The sequence below is a fragment of the Echiichthys vipera genome, assembly GCF_963691815.1.
Source record: "Echiichthys vipera genome assembly, chromosome: 15".
Classification (NCBI taxonomy): domain Eukaryota; kingdom Metazoa; phylum Chordata; class Actinopteri; order Perciformes; family Trachinidae; genus Echiichthys; species Echiichthys vipera.
The window spans coordinates 28,047,767-28,069,626 of NC_139840.1; the positions used below are offsets into that span (position 1 = coordinate 28,047,767).

A 21,860-nucleotide genomic window follows, 5' to 3' on the forward strand; every position below is an offset into this window, starting at 1 on the left:
GGAATCCATTAGCTAGCTCTCAACTCAACATGATTCTTGTTTCTGTAGCAACAACAGACAACCTTGGCAACCAGCAATGCCCAACGCTATTGGCTGCTACCATGGAAACAGAACGGGACAGAAAGTCAAAAAATGTTTAAAATATTAATTCAGACTCAAATATATAAAGCAATACTTTCATTCTGTTCCCCTCAAAATGCCCTGTGGCTGTTTTTTTTAATTTTGTAATGTTTTAAAAAGATTCTACAGATATGTAGTTAATTTAACTGAGGTTCAGGAACAAGACTATAGCCCTCTCCCTTCGCTAATTCCACCACTCACGGCTCACAGCTAAACAACCCGTGTCTCATTAACGCAACCCCTGTGTCTCATTAACTCAACTACCTGTGCAACAATATATATATTCGTGTCTTACCCACTCTCTCTCTCTCTCTCTCGTTTTTCACAACCCTCCCCCCAGGAAACGACCCCCCCCCCCCTTTTTTTTTTTTTTCAAGACATCAGCTCAGTAGTCCACACTACAATGACAGGCTTCTGGGCATGAACCCGGGGGTTGATGTATCAGCACACATCAAGGCATAACCCCACTCTGAGCCACGCTCCCTGGGCAGGTGTGACATCATACACTCCTCAACCCGCTTCGCACCATTCATCCCCGACGATCGACTCATGTTCTTCATCCCTGGCGATCGACTCCATTCTACATTCTCGACCATCTCATTATTCCCTCGACCCTTCTCTTATCCCGCCCTCACCCCACACTCTCGCATTCCCCGGCTATTCCAATTAAACCTCTCCAATATCGTACAATGGTGTGGTCTTGTTAGTGAAACCTTTAAACATAAGTGAAATAAACAAACAAATACATGAAGTGCAAAATTCTAATACTTGTAATACACAAGAAATAAGAAATACAAAAGCAATAAAATAATCACATCAAATCAGACTATGCTTTCCAATAAAGGTATGTTTTTGGAAGTGACTTAGAGGTAGACACTAACTAAGAGAGCCTTGTGACCCTGATTGCAAAAACTCTGTTCCCTTCAGTTTGCAGCCTGGATCACTGCCCGAGGATCTCAAACTAGATAAAGGTTCGTAAGGGATTAAAAGGTCTATAATATTATCTGGACCCAGGTCATGAAGAGGCTTAAAGGTATAAATAAAATTTAAAAAAATCAATCCTTTAGTCCAGATTTGACACTGTTGATCATGTGCCATAACAGGCTGAGGCAGTTGAAAAAATGAAAAGTTAGTGACATTATTATTTTTACATTTTAACACTTATAACTTATCGCTCCTTCTCACTTATTTAATTTGTACTTATTTCATTTCAATCTGCTGCTAAACTGAACAGTGCGTATTGTTGTATATTGTATATACCTACGCTTAACCACGATGTCTGTTGCACTCTGTCACACTTAGTTCATTGCTTGATTTATCTGATGTTAGCTTTATTTTTATTTGATTTATGTTTATGCTTATTGTTACTCTTATCCTTTCCCACCTTTGTATTGAAACTGTTGCAAAATAATTTCCCTCGGGATAAATAAAGCTTCTTGAATCTTGAATGAATCTTGAATCTTGAATTAGGATCACCCTGGACGAGGTTGACAGACGGTTTTTACATGTTAACACTGGCGAATCAGGGTCCAGATGGTATTGGCTGTAAGGTCTTGTAATTGTTCCAAATAAAATAATAAAAAATTGAACGACATGAATTTTAATATATGCCATTACCATACCATGTTGGAAGATTTTGTCTGTATCACCCACCCCTATATGACTTTCAAGAATTATAAGGGACTGTGGACCGTTATCTATATATATCTATATATACATCTATCTATCTATCTATATATATATATATATACATATATATATATAGTATATTTTTATACCAGTGTTTTTAATCTCATTCATGTCTGATTATTTATACATTCGTTTTATTAGCCTAATAAATAATAAAAAAAATTATAATATATATATATATATATGTGTGTGTGTGTGTGTGTGTGTGTGTGTGTGTGTGTGTGTGTGTGTGTGTGTGTGTGTGTGTCTAAGAATCTATCTGCTATTATGTGTCTAAGTTAAAGTTGGGACGAAAAAAAAAATATAAATACTGCTGATCTCCAACATTGCCGCAAGAGAGGGGGCTCATGGGTTTTCAACTTTTAACTACAGACTTCATATCCCAGAACCCTTCACGTCCGTTTTTTTTATATTCCGGCTGTCTCCATCCTGTCCGAGCAGATGAAAGGGAAACCGATGACTCGTCTCCTGCACTGCGTTGAGGTTGACACCTTCCGACTTAAACCTTCCAAGGGCTCATTCAGAAAATTAACCCCCCACCCCGAAGGAGCTGAGTTAGTGTGAAAGGTAAGGACCCTGATGGAGACTTTTAAAACCCGCTTAAATACAGGTTTTCAAGCTAACTTGCTAGCTGAGTTGTTACGTGAACTGCTGGTAAACACCTCCGTTGGCATCCTTGGACGGCGTCACAGCTGCACCATGATTATTTGTTCCCTTTTTATTATTTACTTTATTATTTCATCATCTTTTGTGCGTTATTTGCTTGTACGTCGGACTAAGCAGCTCAATTCTAATGTATGTACAGATATCCTCAGTGGTGCTGTTGCTGTTGTTGTTGGCCTCCTCTCCGCCGTGTATTTCCTGCACTTTGCGTTTCCTCATGCAGTTTTTTTAATCAGACATTTCAAGTTTCCAAAGTGATGCAGGGAAGCCTTATCCAGTGGAGCTAGCTCACCCACTCTTACATTAGCATCATCATTTAGTGAACCAGTGTTGAGGTACTTGTACTATTTGAGTATTTCATTCATTGCTATATTGTACTTTTTACTCTACTACTATGTATAAAGACAATTAATACAAAAACATAAACGGCCTGACAAAGTCATTTTGATGTATAGGTTAGTCTGACTCAGTAGACCCACACTTTTTCTTGAACCATTTCAGTTCACAAATACACATAGGGAACAAAAGCTTGCATATGAAACAAAAGAAGAATACATACATACACAGCATATATATACAAATAGAGTAACAGAGTATTTAAAATTAGCCCCACCTTTACCAACTGCGGCTTTAAAGTGACGCAATGCATCAATTATTATATTCTGGTGATATACAGTGCCTATAGACAATAGTACCCTTTTGGAATAGTCAGACTTAAATTATAATACATAAAAAATACATTATACATTTCAGCGTGATTTACACATTTTGCCTTACAACATTCAAGTGAAATGTTTTTTTTCAAAATTTCTGAAAATTAATAAAAAATGAAAAACTAGAATAACAGAGTTGGAAAAGTTATGAGTCCCCAGATGTACTACTTTGTGGAAGGACCTTTTGCTTTAATTACAGCATCAGTCTGTTTGGATCTGTCTCTACCAGCTTTGTGCACCTAGATTGGGGAATATTTTCCTATTCTTCCTGCAGAACTGTTGGAGTTCAGTCAAACTCTGTCGTAAGCGCTGATGGATTGGACTCTTCAAGTCCATCCACAGATGGAAGTGTCCTGACTCTGGGGACACAGAGCAGACCTGTCCCATGTTTAGTCCTGATTCTGGGGACACGGAGCAGACCTGTCCCATGTTTAGTCCTGACTCTGGGGAGACAGAGCAGACCTGTCCCATGTTTAGTCCTGACTCTGGGGAGACAGAGCAGACCTGTCCCATGTTTAGTCCTGACTCTGGGGACGCAGAGCAGACCTGTCCCATGTTTAGTCCTGACTCTGGGGATGCAGAGCAGACCTGTCCCATGTTTAGTCCTGACTCTGGGGACTCAGAGCAGACCTGTCCCATGTTTAGTCCTGACTCTGGGAACGCGGAGCAGACCTGTCCCATGTTTAGTCCTGCCTCTGGGGACACAGAGCAGACCTGTCCCATGTTTAGTCCTGCCTCTGGGGACACAGAGCAGACCTGTCCCATGTTTAGTCCTGACTCTGGGGACACAGAGCAGACCCGTCCCAGAGAATCTGAGAGGTTTGGATGGTTCGTAGAAGATCAGAAGTTCAGAAATGTATTTTGGTCCTAAACCATTTAGTGCTTTGTAAACCAACAGGAATTAAATCAATTCAGTCCTGCCTCTTCCGCTACGTAGACAAAATTACAGTGATTGTGGGTGTTAAGAGTCCACCGATCCACCTTCAACGCTTTGGCCATTTTTGAGGGCGCAACCCAATGAATGCATATATGCTTATATACTTGTACTGCATTTTATCGGCTTTCAGCATGAATACACTTCCATCCTCAAAAAAGATAGAGGGTGGATGTGTGCGATTGGAGACACCAATTGTTTCCCGATAACCTTAAATGTAGTTTGGTATTTCTGTCGTGCAGTTTTCTTTTTTGTCCTTAGCTTCAAAAGTTACTCATACCAACTGGGGGAACCTGGTTTATGGCACTGTGTGCACACTTGCCTGGAATAAATTAGAGATTCTCCTTCTTTTTGCTAAAGTGTTATTAGCTTATATGTCTAATAATGGCCCTCATGCAGCAACATTCTATTCAATTTCATTTAATTTTCTGTGAAGAGAAAAAATAAAGGAAGTCAGCTGCAGATGCACCAAACGTTTTTAACCACCCAGATCTGCTCTTTATCTTAACTGTTTATGAGCATATGGTAACTCCCCCTAAACTCTATATAAAGGCAGCTGTTGTGCTGTGTGCAAACACTCTGGCCAAAAATCTGAGCAAAAATTCAGTGTATAGTGCTATCCGCAAGGTTGTAGCTGCACTCAGTTCATCGCTCAATATATTAGTAAAGTTTCAGAGCAAATAAAGCAGATTGGACGTTGCTTTAGCATTCTAAAATCATCATCACTCTATTGGGATTAATGCCGAACATTTCTGCATTTTGCATAGTTATTTTTAGAAGATATGGAGAATCTTTTCACTGAAGAATTTTCATGATTTCTTTTCCAGCACTCCTGCCTAGCCTTATTATGTGCAACTGTGTAGCCCCTTGCTGCTATTATACTCTTGAACTGCACATAGGAGTTCATTATAATGATCTGCTCCTCTTTAGTGAAACATGCAGTCCTTGATCTATCCAAAGGGGGAGTCAAATGACGACATAAGCACCCTTTTTATGAGACCCTTAAGTGAGCTTTGTTGTACCGTTTAACTCTGATTTCCAGTTTCATATTTGTCGATCCAGGTTATCCAGAGAAACCCTGGGGATGTTCAGCACGCTTCGTAGTACACCCCTCTGGAGAGATGGAACCATCTGTGGAGTTGTAGAGGATGATGGCCTGAGGGACAAAAGAGTTCTTGAGCCTGTTGGTCTTACACTTGGGCAGGAGCAGCCTTCCACTGAACAGGCTCCTCTAGGTGCTGATGACGGTGTGCAGGGGGTGGCTGGCATTGTCCATAATGTCCAGCAGTTTGTCCAGTGTCCTCCTCTCAGCCATCGTCACCAATGAGTCCAGTTTCATGCTGACCACAGAGCCGGCCCGCCTGATCACTTTATCCAGTCTGGAGGTGTCCTTCTTGGATATGCTGCCCCCCCAGCATACCACAGTGTAGAAGAGGACACTGGTGACCACATACCGGTAAAACATCCACAGCAGTTTGCTTTCAGATGTTGAAGGACCGCAGTCTCCTCAGGAAGTACAACCTGCTTTGTGTCTTCCTGTACAGGTGGCTGTTGTGTGTTGTCCAGTTTGTTGTCCGACCACAGCCTGAGGTATTTGTATGAGTTCACCGCCTCCACCTCAGCTGCCTCTAGCAGGACTGGTCGTGGTCTTGGTCTGGACCTCCCAAAATCAATGACTAGCTCCTTCGTCTTGGAGGTGTTGAGCTGTAGGTGGTTAGTGTGGCACAAGAGAGCAAAGTACCCCACCGGACTCCGATACTCCTCCTCTCTGTCACCCCCGATGCATCCCACGATGGCTGTGTCATCGGCGTACTTCTGTATGTGACACAGCTCCGAGTTGTAGCAGAAGTCCGATGCGTACAGGGTGAATAGAAGAGGGGCCAGCACTGTGCCCTGAGGGGCTCCAGTGCTGCTGACCACAGTTTCAGACGTGGTGTCCTTCAGCCTGATGTACTGTGGCCTGTCAGTGAGGAAGTCTCCACCAGATAGGGGTCCACTCCCATCCTGTTCAGTTTGTCATGAAGTATAGGGGGGTGGATGGTATTAAAGGCACTGGAGAAGTCCAAGAAGAGAATCCTTGCCGTGCCACTTCCCTTATCCAGATGGGAGTGGACTCGGTGCAGCATGTAGAGGATGGCATCCTCCACACCAACATCCGGCTGGTACGCAAACCTGGTCCTAAGCGTGTTGTACCTGTGGTCTGAGGAGGCTGAGGAAGAGCTGCTCCAATGTCTTCATCAGGTGTGAAGTGAGTGCCACCAGTCGGAAGTCATTCAGCTCACTGGGCTTGTTCTTCTTGGGAACTGGAAGGATGCAGGATGTCTTCCGGGGGGTAGGCACTCTCCCTAGTTGCAGGCTAAGGTTGAAGATCCACTGTGGTTCCCCCAGTTCTGCAGAGCAGGTCTTCAGTAGTAGGCCTGCTGCTTTCCTGGGCCAGAGCTTCCTTAGCTGTCCTCTGACCTGGTCTGTGGTGATGTGAGGGGGGGAACCATACTGCTTGAATCATATCTGTCACTGTTACTTTAGTTGATCTGTATCAAAATTACTTACAGTTTGTGCAAAAGAGCAAGTAGTTTCACTTCCTGAAACAAAGACATTTTAAACGCATGTAATGGAGGTTATGGTCAAAGGTCATAGTACCCAGGCAGTACTAACACTGTTGTCTGGTTCATGTAACAAATCAGTTTTACAATCTTCTTTTCAAAAAGAAAACTTGAAAAATTAACCAGAAGGGTGGAGGCTGTTATAGAATCAGTAATGTTCGCCCAGTGATACCTCTGGTGGTTTCCATTTATGCAGCTGGTTTTGAGATATTTAAGAGATGTTTACATGTAGCCAAATACAGTGGAAGTGATTTTATTGTGATGATTAAGTTGAAAAATGACACAGCACATTCAGAACCAGTTAATGTGAATAATCCACACATTTCTCTGTAGTCCTTAAAATTCTTTCTTTAAAAACTGCAAACACTGATGATTTTTAGATTATTATAATTTGGCTGAACTGACATTTTAGGAAGCCATTAATTTATTGTTTATCCACTTGGAGACAGCATAAAACAATTATAAACACATAAATGACATATTTTCAGTTTGTAAAGTTATAAATGGATGCACTGATTTATCGGCTGAACATCGTTATATTTACCTTACGGTCATCTGCCTATTGGCAAATAAGATGATATTCACCGACTGCAGTGGCCTATGTTTATCTGCTGTGTTGCATAAAAAGGTTAAAAGGCTTTTGAAGCACTTATTTAAAGTTAAAATTTGGAAGATTTCCATCTGGTTAATGGTCTTTTAAATTACTATCTATCAAAGAGTGAGTTAAAACAATGATGATTGATCATATGACCCACTAATGAAACCACTATATACTAAATATTCCAATATCCGTGTCTGTGGAGACATTCCCTCCCTATATTCAAATGCACTGTTGATCTGCCCTGCTGGAGCTTTTCATTGTCGATTATGCTATGTTCACTTGTACTCAAATATAGGGAACTTCCAACTTTTGACTAGTAAAAGTGTAATGAAAGGGACTGTTCAGGTCTGTATTCCGAGTCAGACACACTCTTATGTGTCTGGGACATGAGGCTCGCCTGCAGCTCACCGACAAAGAGGCCTGCTAGAAACAACTATCTCATTTCTTACGGATTACATCTTTAAAGAAAAAAAAACCCTTGAAAAAAGTTGGGCAATAATTTCATGTGATAATTTATCATCTTTCAATCTTATCGTGATGAAATCATATATGGACATATCATGATTAGGGATGTCCGATAATATCGGCCCACCGATATTATCGGCCGATATTGAGTTAAAAATGTAATATCGGGAATTATCGGTATCGGGTTTTTACAACCGATGTTAGTTCTGTAGGCTTCAGCATTTCCGAGTGTACCTGAATGCAACACGGGCCGTAGGCTTCAGCATTTCCGAGTGTACCTGAATGCAACACGGGCCGTTTACAGGCGCGTGCTTGATGACGTATAACAACAACAACACGCTCACTCGTAGGTTGCTAACCGTGGCTAACAAGCTTCAGCTCTCCCGGTGCATGAGATGTCCGAGGTTTTGAAGTATTTCCAAGTGTCACCTACTAACAGTAAATGTGCGCTTTGCAATGACTGCAAGGCGTTAGTTATGAGAGGAGGAAACAAGGCGTCTTCCTTTAATACATCACCTTTGACCCACCTCAAGAAGAATCATGCGGAGTTATACGCTACATCTGTGCAGCAAAGTGATGAAAAGAAGCAACAGCCGACAGCGAGAAACAAACTTTTTCTATCGTTCAGGATGCCGGATTCACTAAACTTGTGTAGTTTCTCGAGCCACGTTATGTCTGTATAACGCCCAGTCACAAGTATTTCTCAGACCAGTGTTTACCCGAACTGTACAGCGTTGTTTACCGTCACGTCGAGAAGCTAATTTCTGGTGCTGTATCCATTAGATCCAATACAGGTTAGCATGTTGAGCTTGACTGCTAATTTATTGATTGTATTATTTGTCAAGTTACTCAGTCTGGGAAAAGAAAACTAAGTTTGTTTACTACTCTGGACTGAAGCTATGCATCTTCCTTGTTGTGATGTTGTCTGTAGTGTGTTTGAGGCAAAATATTCTCTCTAAAAACACAAACAATTAAATGAATGGCACTTTTTTCAATAACTTATTTTGTACAGACTGTGTTTACATTTGAAAAGCCGTGTTGCATCTAGGTATGCATCCAGTGGGGCATCACAATAAAATTAGGCATAATGTGTTAATTCCATAATAGGTGATATGTGATGAATTTTGGTGTAAAAAGGCTGCATATATCGGTATCAGGTGATATCGGGTGATATCGGTATCGGGTGATATCGGAAATTAAGGGTTGGACAATATCGGAATATCGGATATCGGCAGAAAAGCCAATATCGAGCATCCCTAATCATGATACACAATTAGGTAATCAAAAATGATAATAACAAGCAAATACTAACTCATATTTCTCATAAAATCTGAAATATTTTTAGTTTATATTTTTGCACCGAAGTTCTTAATGAAATGAGGAAATAGTAAGTATTTTCAATCCATTTGCCAAGTATTAAATTCACACAAGTCGGCTTTATTTCATTTCAACTATATATTGACTGAATTACCACGGAACATGCTACATCGTGATGTATGTCGTTATAGAGATGACTTTAAAGATGTTTGTTTCCCTGTCTCAAAAGGGGGATAAATAACAAAACATCAGCATCTGAAAATATGAGCCGAATTGCCATGTTACACATTGGTATTTTTCCCCCCGCACTCAGCAGACACGCAACGCAGCAAAATGATCAAATTAAGTATTGGTTTGGATCTGTGTTTTTGTCCAATATTCACTCTTCTTCTAGCTCACATTTGATTAATTGGTAATATAAAGGAAATGATTAGTGCAGCTTTAAAGTGAATAAATCTCTCTTTTTTTTTTTTTAGATCATGTTGTTTGACCTTTCTCTTCATCCTCCCTGCAGATGCAGTGATGAAGTTGACCATCACAGAGTGAGTCCACATCCACTTAACCGGCCTGGCTTCCTGTTCCAATGATCCGCCTTCTGTAACTGCACTTAAGTTCACCTTCCATTAAACCAGTGGGCGGGCTGGCCCTGCTCAGGAGGGAGGGAGGGTTGTGACAAGGGATGGAAAGCCGATGCAGCAGCAGCGCCGATTCACGGCACACAGGCAGGGGGCTGGGGTCTATCAACGCTCCCTTCTCCGCAAGGGTGGAGTCGTACGAAGCAGGGGAGAAGAAGTGCATCTCAGACGTGAGGAGGACCTTCTGCCTCTTTGTGACCTTTGACCTCTTGTTCATCACATTGCTCTGGATAATAGAGCTCAATGTAAGACGTCTGTGTCGTCTCGTCAATGTAAGAGGCATTCAGTGTCTGAGGTGTGTCAGACACTGAATGCCTTGCTCAGAGGTTAATGAGAACTTTCATGTTCAGATATACCATTTGATTCATGATTTTTATACAGTATGTCATTTTGCAGAGATGTTAATGTTTAGATTTTTGAATACATTTGGGTTTAGAAACATAAACACTGAGATGCACATGCAGCACACAACAGTTTAATACAGTGAAATAATGTCATATATGACGAACAAGTTTTTGCTCCATTACTCAAGACGAACAGTAACTTTATTGATAATGTCAATGTAAACATTTTAGTTGTTTTTCCTTGGTATTACTACTTAAATGTCCCACATTTTGTCCCATCAACAACTCCATTTAATTGCAGATGAGTGAGATGGCCAAGGGTCCGCCGCTTTGTGTACAAGCAGATCCGTTTCCTCACTGGAAAATCTCTTGCTGCTCCACTTTCCCGAAAAAATAGCCATGCATCAACTGCAGGCACACCTCACTTTAAAAGGAATGGAAAAGTACACTCCAATTGGTTTCATTCATGTTATGCCCAATACACACCCATGACTAATGAAGAGACTTAATTCAACCTCTTTGCCCCTTGCGCCTTAATTTGCGCCCAGATTATGCACCGTCTAAGGGCGCACTCACACTGTCCATTCGCACCCTTTGCACTTCTCCAGCCAATTATACAAGTCAAAACATATTGCCTTTCTGACTTTCCAGTTCATAAGGATTAACCGTTTTGTTGCAAGGCAGGCTAGTGTAATAATTTGGTGTGCTGATTTACACTCAATGCCTTGCGCCTGACTACCCGGCAGACATGTGGCGGGACATATAGCTACATAATGTTAAAAACTTTGAAAGTGTATCTCTTTTTTCCATCGACTGTAACAGCTGGACAAAACATAAAGAGTGCATAAGGGTACCCATCCCCCAATAAGCATGCTAGGATTGGATCCATTTTTGGAGTATGCTCTGTGCAGTTTTTTCACTTGTAGTCTCGCGCATTTGGAAATTGAATCTTCCAGATTCTATTCCACTCAAGTGGGATGAGTGAGAAACCCAAGTCTTGTTCCTTTTTCTTTTCTGTGTCAGAATATTGCTATTAGTGGAGGAAACCATTCCCCTCTCATTTGCAAGTTTTTATGCTGATGTTAAGCAGGTATAAAGTTTACCATGTTCAGCATTTTAGGTTAACATGCTAATGATTGCTAATTAGCAAGGCACAGCTGGGGCTGATGAGAATGTTGTTAGTTCTGCAGACATTTGCTCATAAGTCAAAGTATTGGACACACTGAAGTTTTGAACCAGTTATTACAGTTCACCCTCACTGGGAACGTGAATGTCTGATTTTACTACAATCCATCCAATAGTAGTAGAGGTATTTTACTCTGAATAACAAATGTCAACATAATTGTACCACTAGGGCAAATGAATATCTGAATCTAATTTCATGGCAATCCATTCAACAGTTGAGTTGTTTAAGTGTTAGATGGACAGTTGAATCACTCGAGGTAAAAACAAAAGGCATGAATGAACATTTAAGTGCAAAACAAAACTCTGTTTATTTTATTTTAGTTAACACAGTTTAAAAGTAATTCCAAAAAATACTTTTACTAAACATATTTTTGTACGGTGTTGATTCAGCTTTATGGTCTTTTCCTTCATTTCACAAATAATAAAGTAATAACATTTTCTATCCAAAAGGTCAAAGGTCAAATTCACTGTGACATTATGTTTCATAACTCAGGAACAGAAGGGGAGACATTTGGTCAGATAATGAACTGGTCACGCTAATCTTGAAACTGTTCGGATTGATTAGATCTAAAGGTGTGTTTGAAAAAAAACGTCCTTTTTATTGAATTCATTTAAAGTCTTATGTTGGTCTGGACAGTTTGGATGTAAACTGTAAAGTGTAAACTTGACTGGCTGGTGGAGGTATACAACCACAAGGTGGTAATTCTAGTTGATCTTGTGTGCACAATATAATAACAATTGAGCTCTAAAAATAGTAACCTTTGTATTCAGAGCCTACAAAAAGCTTTAGTTTTAATTTGGCTGTAGGGAGACCTGCACTGAGGGAGAATTTTATAGTGGACCAAATGTTCAGATATTGTCACAAGAATTCTGCTGACCTTGTTTATAACGAGTTATTGTATTTTATGCAGCACTTTATCAGATAGTACCTCAGATATAAGTAATATACAGTAACTACAACTGTACACATCGTTAATTAATTAATAACTTTAATTTATTAAAAACTTCACACGTGTGTGTGTGTGTGTGTGTGTGTGTGTGTGTGTGTGTGTGTGTGTGTGTGTGTGTGTGTGTGTGTGTGTGTGTGTGTGTGTGTGTGTGTGTGTGTGTGTGTGTGTGTGTGTGTGTGTGTGTGTGTGTGTGTGTGTGTGTGTGTGTGTGTGTGTGTGTGTGTGTGTGTGTGTGTGTGTGTGTGTGTGTGTGTGTGTGTGTGTGTGTGTGTGTGTGTGTGTGTGTGTGTGCGCGCGCGCATTTGTATTTTGTATTTGAAGGACATCACAGTGACTCATTAGAACAGTAACTCTGATCACAATCATAGCACTTAGCTTTGCTGTTCTCTCTGGGACTGTGAACCTGTCGGACTGGAACTTGTGTGAAATGTGTACACAAAGGTTTCCTGCCTTATGGGGATTTGCCTAGTTTCCTCTCTTAACAGTTTGGTTGTTGCATTACTTTGTTCCGACCAGGGTCAGGCTTTGAAAACAATGTAACATTTTTTTTTAAATAAATACAAACTCATAAAGAGTTAGAACTATGGGGTTCCTGTGGATCCTTAACGTTAATAAAGCCTGGTATTAAAATGCTAAGGTAGTAGCATGTATGAATGCATGTTTAATGTATTTTTTTTTGCCGTTGTATTGTAAAATCTCAAAATAACCGATAATTTCCCATCTTGGGAACAATAAAGTATATCTATCTATCATTTTTAAAAACAAATGTACTGAATACCTCACATTAATTTGTGTTTGACAGGTGAATGGCGGAATTCAGAAGCAGCTGGAGATAGAAGTTCTGCAATACGACTACCATGCCTCCTTCTTTGACATTTTTGTAAGTTCTTCTTGTAGAGGGTGAGGGTGAGGGTGGGGGACAGGGGGTGTTCTGGGGTAGATAGCAGGTCAACAGTACATGACACACAGAAGTGGTGTACATAATCTGAAAGATTGAAACTTGAAGATTAATTTGTCAAGATTTGAGTGTCAAGTTCTTTTGGTCTTATATTTGTAATAAATGTGTTTTGTTTAGGCATCTATTCAAGCGTTGACAGTTTAAGTGCTTAAAACATATTATGCCTCACGTTGTTGCAGCAATTTTGTGTTGATACCATTTGTTACACAGATTTAGTGCTAAATTTAACCATTTTTGACCACTCGAGAAATGATAAAAATGTTTAAAAAATACCACATTGAGGCACCCAGACCTTGGGGATTACCATAGTCTTAGGGAGTTTCAGAAATATTCAAACGCCTTTTTTAATAAGCTGTGTGTTTTTGCCCTAAACGGTCTCTGGATTGTCATAAAGTGGGCGTGTCTTTAAAGGGGAGGCTCATGGGACCAGTAGAACCCATTTTCATTCAGATATCTTGAGGTCAGAGGTCAAGGGACACCTTTGAGAATGGACATGCAGTTTTTCACTCCTCAACATTTACCCTAACTTTGGAGCATTATGTAAGCCCAGACAAGCTGGCATGACATGTTGGTACAAGTGGAGTCCTTAGATTGTCTAGTTTAATTTGATACTAATATTATTATACTATCGATAGATTTAAAACTTAGTCTGCTGCAGCCTCTGAAAGACAAAACGAAAGTGTATTGTCTATTAATATGGAATGCTTTTGCTATATGCTTAACTCTGACCAGAGGATTGTGCGGGTATGTGGAGGAGGAGAGAGTCATAAACAGTGAATGATAATAAAATGGATAAATAAAAGAAAAAAGTGGTGAAAAAGAAAACAATGTGCACATGTGTAGATGTATATAATGTGCGTGTATGTATCTAATATGTGTCTTATGTTTTGGTGGGCTCTATTGATATTTTATTAATTATGTGTTTTTTCTTCCTCTTTTTCTTTGTTTTCATCCATTTATCTATATTCCTTTAATCTTCGGTTTCCTTCCTTTCAACATTCTCCATTTCTTTTGCGTTATTTATCCTACTGTCATGGCTCCCTTTGTAACCTTTCTTTCTTAATTCCTAAATGTTTTCTTCTCCCTTCCATCTGTCCTCCCTCAGCTCCTGGCTGTTTTCAGGTTTGCCACTCTCATCCTGGCCTACGCTGTCTGTAAGCTTCGTCACTGGTGGGCCATTGCAGTAAGTGACAATATGCCAAATCTTGATTTGTGTCAGCTGAGAGCACAGGATTGTTGGTCACAGACACTTCAGTCATGGCAGGATTTAATGGTTTCAACAGGATCTGGTTTGTGCAAACAGTTTATCTTTGGCCTTATTTTAAACGAGGCATGTAGTATGAAGTGATTTTGATGAAATATCACTATCTTAAGCTTCGGGTTAAGTTTCCTGATCTAAGCATCAGATGTGAGAATGTGACGATGTCTGATTAATGGTGCAATTTTTGCAACTTATTTTTTAAAGAAAACATGCCTTTAAACCACTCTCCATCTTTTGGAGCTTAGAGGGTTAATGGCAGTGGCGTGCACAGATGTTTTGAAGGGCAGGGGCGAAAAGTAAAAAAAAAATGGCACAAATAGCATTTCTTCGCCACTGAAGAGAGCACTTTAGACATGTTTTATATGTCATACAAATGGCACATTATGTAGCTTAAAACAGACTTACTACTAGACAGACTACTCCGGTTAGTTTGTTGTTAGGATCAACATCCATGAGAACTGTGTGGATTCAATGTGAAGAACACACAGCGACATGAATGTATTCTAATGCATTTTAACACCATATCAGCACTGGATAATCCAAACTGGTTTTGTGAGATATAGTTCTGGCTCAATATAGATCAACAAAGGGCCCAACATAAAAGTAATTGCAACAGTAATGTGTCATAGTATTTCTTGGTGCTAACAGTCTTTGGTCAACAGGAGTGATGTGATGTGTTTTCTTCACACAAGAGGGCTCTGTGATACAATCACACAGGGAACAATACACATTTAAACTACTTATTTGACAACTCAAAAGAAACAAACTATGATGAAGCATTGGAATAAATGCTGCTCCATTGTTGCAGGTGGCAGGGATGAAGCATGTATCAAGTCTTTGAGCTCAATTGCAAGTGAAGTCTAATGTCTTTGATGTATAAACCAAGTCAAGTCTTTGAGGGATAAACCAAGTCAAGTCTTAAGTCTTTGAGGGATAAACCAAGTCAAGTCTCAAGTCTTTGAGGTATAAACCAAGTCCAGTCTCGAGTGTTTGACCTCAAGTTTTGAGGAAAGTCTCTGTGTGAGTGATTGACAAGTCTTAAGTCTTTGTGCCCATAGTGTATGTGGCAACTGGAACTACAGTAAAATTATTTGTTTGGCCATCTGTTTGTATATTTCATTGACCTTGTTCTGATTCAACATCATTTACTTCAAGGCACTTGAGTGCAGCTGTGACATTGTTGGAGGGGAGTGCACATGATGAGTGTAATACCTTGAGCTCAGTGATGAGGTAAGGCAGTGAAGAACTGACAGGATTGACCCAGTAGGTGTGTCATTCTTTCCCTTGAATCTTCGGTGTAGCTCATGGGAGACAGCCTGTCAAGAAAGGAGAAAAACAACTTTCCCCGGTAGTGCTCTTCCAAGTCTTGGGTTTGGTAATCTTCTGTTACTGATTTAGAGGTATACTTGTACTTTTGAGGTACCTTTCTGCGTCTCGCTTGTCCAGGTATTTCTTCTGGCACCTCAATGCCTGCTGCCTCGGCTTGCCCTTTTGCTTTGGTAAAAAGGACCTTGAACACCTCATCTGTCTTCATTGTCTTTACTCTTTGTATGACCCCTTTGACAATGGTGTATGATGCTGATAAGTCAAGGTTCTTTCTCTGAAGCATTACAGATGCGATGGCAGTCTCATTAAAGATGGGTGTAGTGATCTCCCCGCACCGCATAAATTCACAATCTATACTGTGCAGAAGAATCCAGGCATCACCTTCTGCAGAGTCTGGTGGATTACTGTCAGCCATGTTCTGAAGAAGCTTCACCACTGCAGAAAGGACCTTCTTCAGGGATCTCAGAGCATTTCCTCTGCAAACCCACCTTGTGTCAGACAGCCTTTTCAGTTCACAGACTCTTTGACCCAGGTACATGCTTTGTTGGAGTGTTACGAATGCAGCATGGCGTTTTGCGGATCTGGTAAGGAAAGTGTAGTTGACTCACTATCATGTTGTGGTTTTAAATACGTGACTGCAGGCCACTGTATCCTCCACTCATGTTAGTGGTCCGGTCGTAGCCTCTGCCCCTGATGTTTTCCACTTTTAATCCATTCTCCTTAAGGACTGTTATAACAACATCCTCCAATTATTTTACTATCATACTTTTCCTCTTTCCTGAAAAGTCGCTAACTAAAACAAACCATGGAATCACTTTCCACAGAATATTCCAGCTGACTGTCTTGATACCACTTCCTGTGGAATAGACTTAGACTTCTACTTTTCTTTATTGATCCCCCGATTGAATTTCCAGCAGTAAAAAAAACAAGATAACCAATAAACTCTTAGCTAAATAAATACAGAAAGTATAACATATATATGAAATGGAGATAAGAATACAGGTAAAATAAAATTCACGGACAAGGAAATCAGACAAGTTAAATGTAGAGAAAATGTATAAGAGTGTGTCCTCCTCTCTGCCACCGTCACCAGTGAGTCCAGTTTCATGCCGACCACAGAGCCGGCCCGTCTGATCAGTTTATCCAGTCTGGAGGTGTCCTTGTTGGATATGCTGCCCCCCCAGCACACCACAGTGTAGAAGTGGACACTGGTGACCACAGACTGGTAAAACATCAACAGCAGTTTACTGCAGATGTTGAAGGACCGGAATGAAGGCCCCTCAGTTTTTTGGGAATCAACAAATCTGTCAGAGTGATCTATGCTGTGCACTATTGCATGCCTTCGCTCGTCTTTCTCCTCCTCATCCGCCGAAACACTCACACTCGACTACTGCAACAGCATCCATAATGGCCTCCCCTCCACTGCACTTCAAAAACTGCAATATGTACAAAACTTGACCGTCCGACTGCGCACTCACTCCCCCTCCAGAGCACACATCACACCCATCCTCTCTGAACCTCATTGGCTTTCCATTTAACAACCTATCAACTTCAAGATCCTCCTCACCACCTACAAAGCCCTAAACAGCCTTGCACCCTCATTCCTGACTGATCTCCATCGCCACTCCCCCACCCGCCACCTCCGCTCTGCTGACGCCAACCTTCTTACCCCCATCACCAAAACCAGATATCGCACCCTTGGGGACCGAGCCTTTGCCATCGCCACCTCTGGAACTCCCTGCCCCTCGACATCTAGAACTCAGAAACACTCCCATCATTCAAGAGTCAGCTTAAATCCCATCTCTTCAGGATCACCTACAACAACTAAAATCCACCGTCTTCCACTCTCTGTTTTTCTATTAACCTGTTCTTCCTTGAGTCCCTTTTTGAGTTTCCTGCTCGAAAATGACATGCTCAGAATAAATAGGGTATATCTCTGTAATTACAAGCTTTATGTGCATTATCTTGGTATTAAAATAAAGGTAACACTTGTGAGATTCCATCAGAAGTGTAAGCAGCACTATTAATGCAACTGTGTCAGAGTAAATGCAGATGGAACACAGCATAAATTGAAGAATTTCTTCACTCGCCAAAAAAAAAAAAAAATCTAATTTTATATAAATATCCCTTTGAAAATAATGCCACAGTAGCCAAAAAACTCAATAAAGCCATGGAACAGCATCTGGACATCACCTGTGAGAAGTTTGATGCTGCTGAAATAAAGCAGAGAAACAATTATAGAGGTTTTAGTAAAGAAATATATAGGCGTCCTCAAGTTTGGCATATTTGGCACAATCTGGCACAATTTGATACCATTAGTGCCATTTGAGATTTCTTAGGTACCACGTTGTAAAATTCATTTAATTTAATTTAAATGTCATTTTGGGTCTAAGAGAAAACAGTTTTTGAAGAAAAAAATAAATAGGACCCCCCCCCCCCCCCAACCACACACACACATCCCCCCCTACACAAACACACACACATAAACCCTACAAAAGGACTACATTTGTCTCCAACAGGGTCAGATTACTGTATTCACTATAATACGACAATAACTGTAATAATATAATAATAGTAGGGACATAGTAATAAAAAATAGTAACAATAATGATGGAAAACAGCAACAACAAAGTGCCACTACAAAGTGCAATAGCAACAGCAAAGTGCACAACAAAATATTCTGCAAACAACTATTTACAAGACACAAATCCGCACAGCCACAGGAAGATAAAATACACAAAAGCAGCAGAACAGCTAGTGTCACTCGGTGTATTCAAGCCAGCCTCCAGTGTGTCACTGTGCGTCACAACCTTTTAGCGCTAGCGCGACAGAGCCCCTTTGTCAATCTTGAACCATGCACTTCATTGGAATCATAAGAACCAATAGAATCTGAGCGTTGTTTTCAGTTAAACCACACGGCTAGCGAATCACAAAGCGATAAGGACGAGCGACACTACGTGACGGACAGGCGCTTTGACCCAATCAGAGCCTTTGAAAAGCGGGCTAAGCATGTCAAAGAAGCCGGAAAGACCTCCAAAGCATGCTGGGAGATGTAGTCCTTCCATTTCAGGGGTTTTTATTTCTGTGGATTAAACTTTTCGCTGTGATACTACAAAGGTAAGACAGCATTTCTGGTTTTGTTTTTCAAATGCGCTTGTTGTTTTCTGTCATATTTGGCTGCTGGATCAGTGAAACTTGGTTGTAGAGGGATAAAAATAGTATTTTTGGAACGTGTGGAGACTCTGCTATGGAGTGGATGCAGTGAAATCTTGCTGACATCAGAGCAGCCACTGCGCCAGCTTTATTTGTCTGTGTTGCTCTTATTTCTGTTTTTTCGCCTCACATTGTTTGATTGCTCGGTGTTGTAACTGTGTTTGTTGGTCATACAAATGGTTTAAATGGACGTGTAGAAGAGATTCTTAGCTTTCTGTGGGTATGCAGCATGTGTGTCTGTATGCAAGCTACATGTTGCTGCAGAGGGGGATGTTGTTATACTGTCTGATAGCCCCCGCCAGCGGGGGCTCAGGGAAGAACAGGTTAATGTGATGTTCTTTTGTTCTACTGTTTTTTAATGTGCTTCCTGTTTGTCTATTTTTTGATGCGTAAAGCGTCTTTGAGTACTGAGAAAAGCGTTATATAAAATTGATCTATTTTTATTATTAATTTGAACATGTGCTGGATCAGGGGGATGTTTTAATGGAGATAAGAGAGCATAATTGTTATTTGTTGTTGTATCATGATCTATATTCTTTTGTTTGTCTTCAACTTCATCATCACTTCTTTTCATATGACTGTCTTCAGTCTTCTCTCTGTCTTCATCATAACCATTTCCCTCTATATCATCCCCATTTTCCTTCTCTCTGTAACAGTATCTGTATTCTTTGTGTCTTTAACATCTTCCTGCTTGATTTCATCATTATTTTCCTCTATCTGAATTGAATATATTGAACTTTGTATTGTATTGTATGATAAGTGACCCAAATGTATTATCAAATAGTAGGCCAATGCCATACAGCCCTACTTAACATTCTTGACTTGATTGGAGGAGAAAGGTCTATGGTTAGTCGATTCAAATGCTGGTGAATTTAAACCTTGAGCACTATTTTACTGTACAAATTAAGCATTCTTGATCATGTTGGCATCAAATTCTCTGTGGTAATCCGAACAGTAGGGCTGCAACGATTCATCCAGTTACTCGATTAACTCGATTATGAAAATTCCTCGAGGCAAAACATCTGCCTCGAAGCCTCGTTAAATTCCTATGACGCTGTGAGCCTCCCTGCTCACCGGACAGAAGGACAATGAGAGACACAGCGTTTGGCAGCGGTTAACTATTTATTTTCAGCTTCTTCTCCCCCCCCCCAAACGTGACCCAACGTCTTTCACGTGTACGGACGAGCGGCCGTCCCTCTGACGGCCGTGGTCCGGTGTCTGCTGCCTCCTTATTTGGTCCCGCTCTGGTCCTCCCATAGGACCCAGTCTACTGCAAGAGACAGAACCAGGTTACAACCGTGCTTATATAGCTGACTGATTACCTGATTCTGTCCAGCTGTCTGATCACCGGCCGAGCCACTCCTCCCTCTCCTCCAGCAGTCGACACCTTAACCACACCCCACTGCCACATACCCCCACCGCCCGACTTAGGCCGGGATCCCACCGGCCGCAAGCCCACTCCCCCCCCCCCTCCGCGGAGCGGGAGAGGAAGTCAGCCACGACCATGCGGTTACCCGGCCTATGGATCACCTTGAACCGGAACGGCTGTAATGCCAGATACCAGCGAGTGATCCGCGCGTTGGCATCTTTCATGCGGTGGAGCCATTGGAGCGGGGCATGGTCCGACCAGAGGGTGAATGAGCGCCCCAGGAGGTAGTAGCGGAGGGCCCCGACCGCCCACCGTATGGCGAGGCACTCCTTTTCCACCGTACTGTAGTTCACCTCCCGCTGAGCCAGCTTTCGGCTAATGTACAGTACGGGGCGGTCGATCCCCTCCACCTCCTGGGACAAAACGGCCCCCAGCCCACTGTTCGAGGCATCGGTCTGCAGGACGAAAGGGAGAGAAAAGTTAGGGGTGTACAAGAGTGGCTCCCCACAGAGGGCTCGCTTCACCCTCTCAAACGCCAGCTGACACGGCTCCGTCCACTGGACCGGATCTGAGGCACCCTTTCGGGTCAGGTCGGTGAGGGGGCTGGTCAGCTCCGAAAAGGCCGGAATGAACCTCCTATAGTAACCGGCCAGCCCCAGAAACCTCCTGACCTCCTTTTTTGTCTTGGGTGTCGGGCAGGCCGCCACTGCTGCGGTCTTTTGCACCTGTGGCCGCACCTGCCCGCCCCCCAAGTGGTACCCCAAATACCGTACCTCCCTCCGTCCAACCGCACACTTCTTCGGGTTGGCCGTGAGCCCCGCCTTCCTCAGAGACTCGAGCACCGCCCCCACCTGCTGCATATGCTGCTCCCAGGACTCACTATGAATGATTACATCATCCAAGTAGGCCGCAGCATATGCAGAGTGAGGCCGCAGTACCCGGTCCATGAGGCGCTGGAAAGTAGCTGGGGCCCCGAACAGCCCGAACGGAAGTGTGACAAACTGGTACAAACCGTACGGAGTGGAGAAGGCCGTCTTTTCCCTGGACTCCGGCGACAGGGGAATCTGCCAGTAGCCCTTGGTCAGATCCAGTGTCGTGAAAAAGCGAGCCGTGCCCAGCCGATCCAGGAGATCGTCGACCCGGGGCATTGGGTAGGCATCGAATTTGGACACCTCATTGACCCTGCGATAGTCCACACAGAACCGTATTGACCCATCAGACTTGCGAACCAGCACAATGGGGCAACACCAGTCACTGTTGGACTCTTCTATTACCCCCATCTCCAACATGGCCTGAAGCTCTGCCAGAACCATTTTCCTCTTGTGTTCTGGCAGCCGATAGGGTCGTGAACGCACGGTCACCCCTGGGGGTGTTTCTATGTGGTGGTGTATGAGGCTTGTGCGTCCTGGCAGGGGCGAGAACACATCCGCAAAAGGCTGCTGCAACGAGGCCACATCTGCTATCTGGCTCGGTGAGAGATGGTCATCAAAGGGGACCGGTGCTGAATAGTTCGA

At 42.1% G+C, this 21,860-nt stretch overlaps 1 protein-coding gene across 2 annotated transcripts in view; it reads left to right on the forward strand.

Annotated features, from left to right (window-relative positions):
* The first annotated feature begins 2,256 nt into the window (after positions 1-2,256).
* Positions 2,257-21,860, forward strand: part of stard3nl (STARD3 N-terminal like) — a 37,306-nt gene continuing 17,702 nt past the window's right edge. The window contains exons 1-4 of one of the 2 annotated variants that reach the window (XM_083928855.1): positions 2,257-2,376; positions 9,620-9,985; positions 13,022-13,099; positions 14,283-14,360. In XM_083928855.1, the coding sequence (XP_083784981.1) occupies positions 9,785-9,985; positions 13,022-13,099; positions 14,283-14,360 (357 nt within the window). In that variant the 5' untranslated portion in view covers positions 2,257-2,376; positions 9,620-9,784. The remainder of the gene's footprint in view (positions 2,377-9,619; positions 9,986-13,021; positions 13,100-14,282; positions 14,361-21,860) is intronic. The other variant, XM_083928856.1, reaches the window with a different exon arrangement.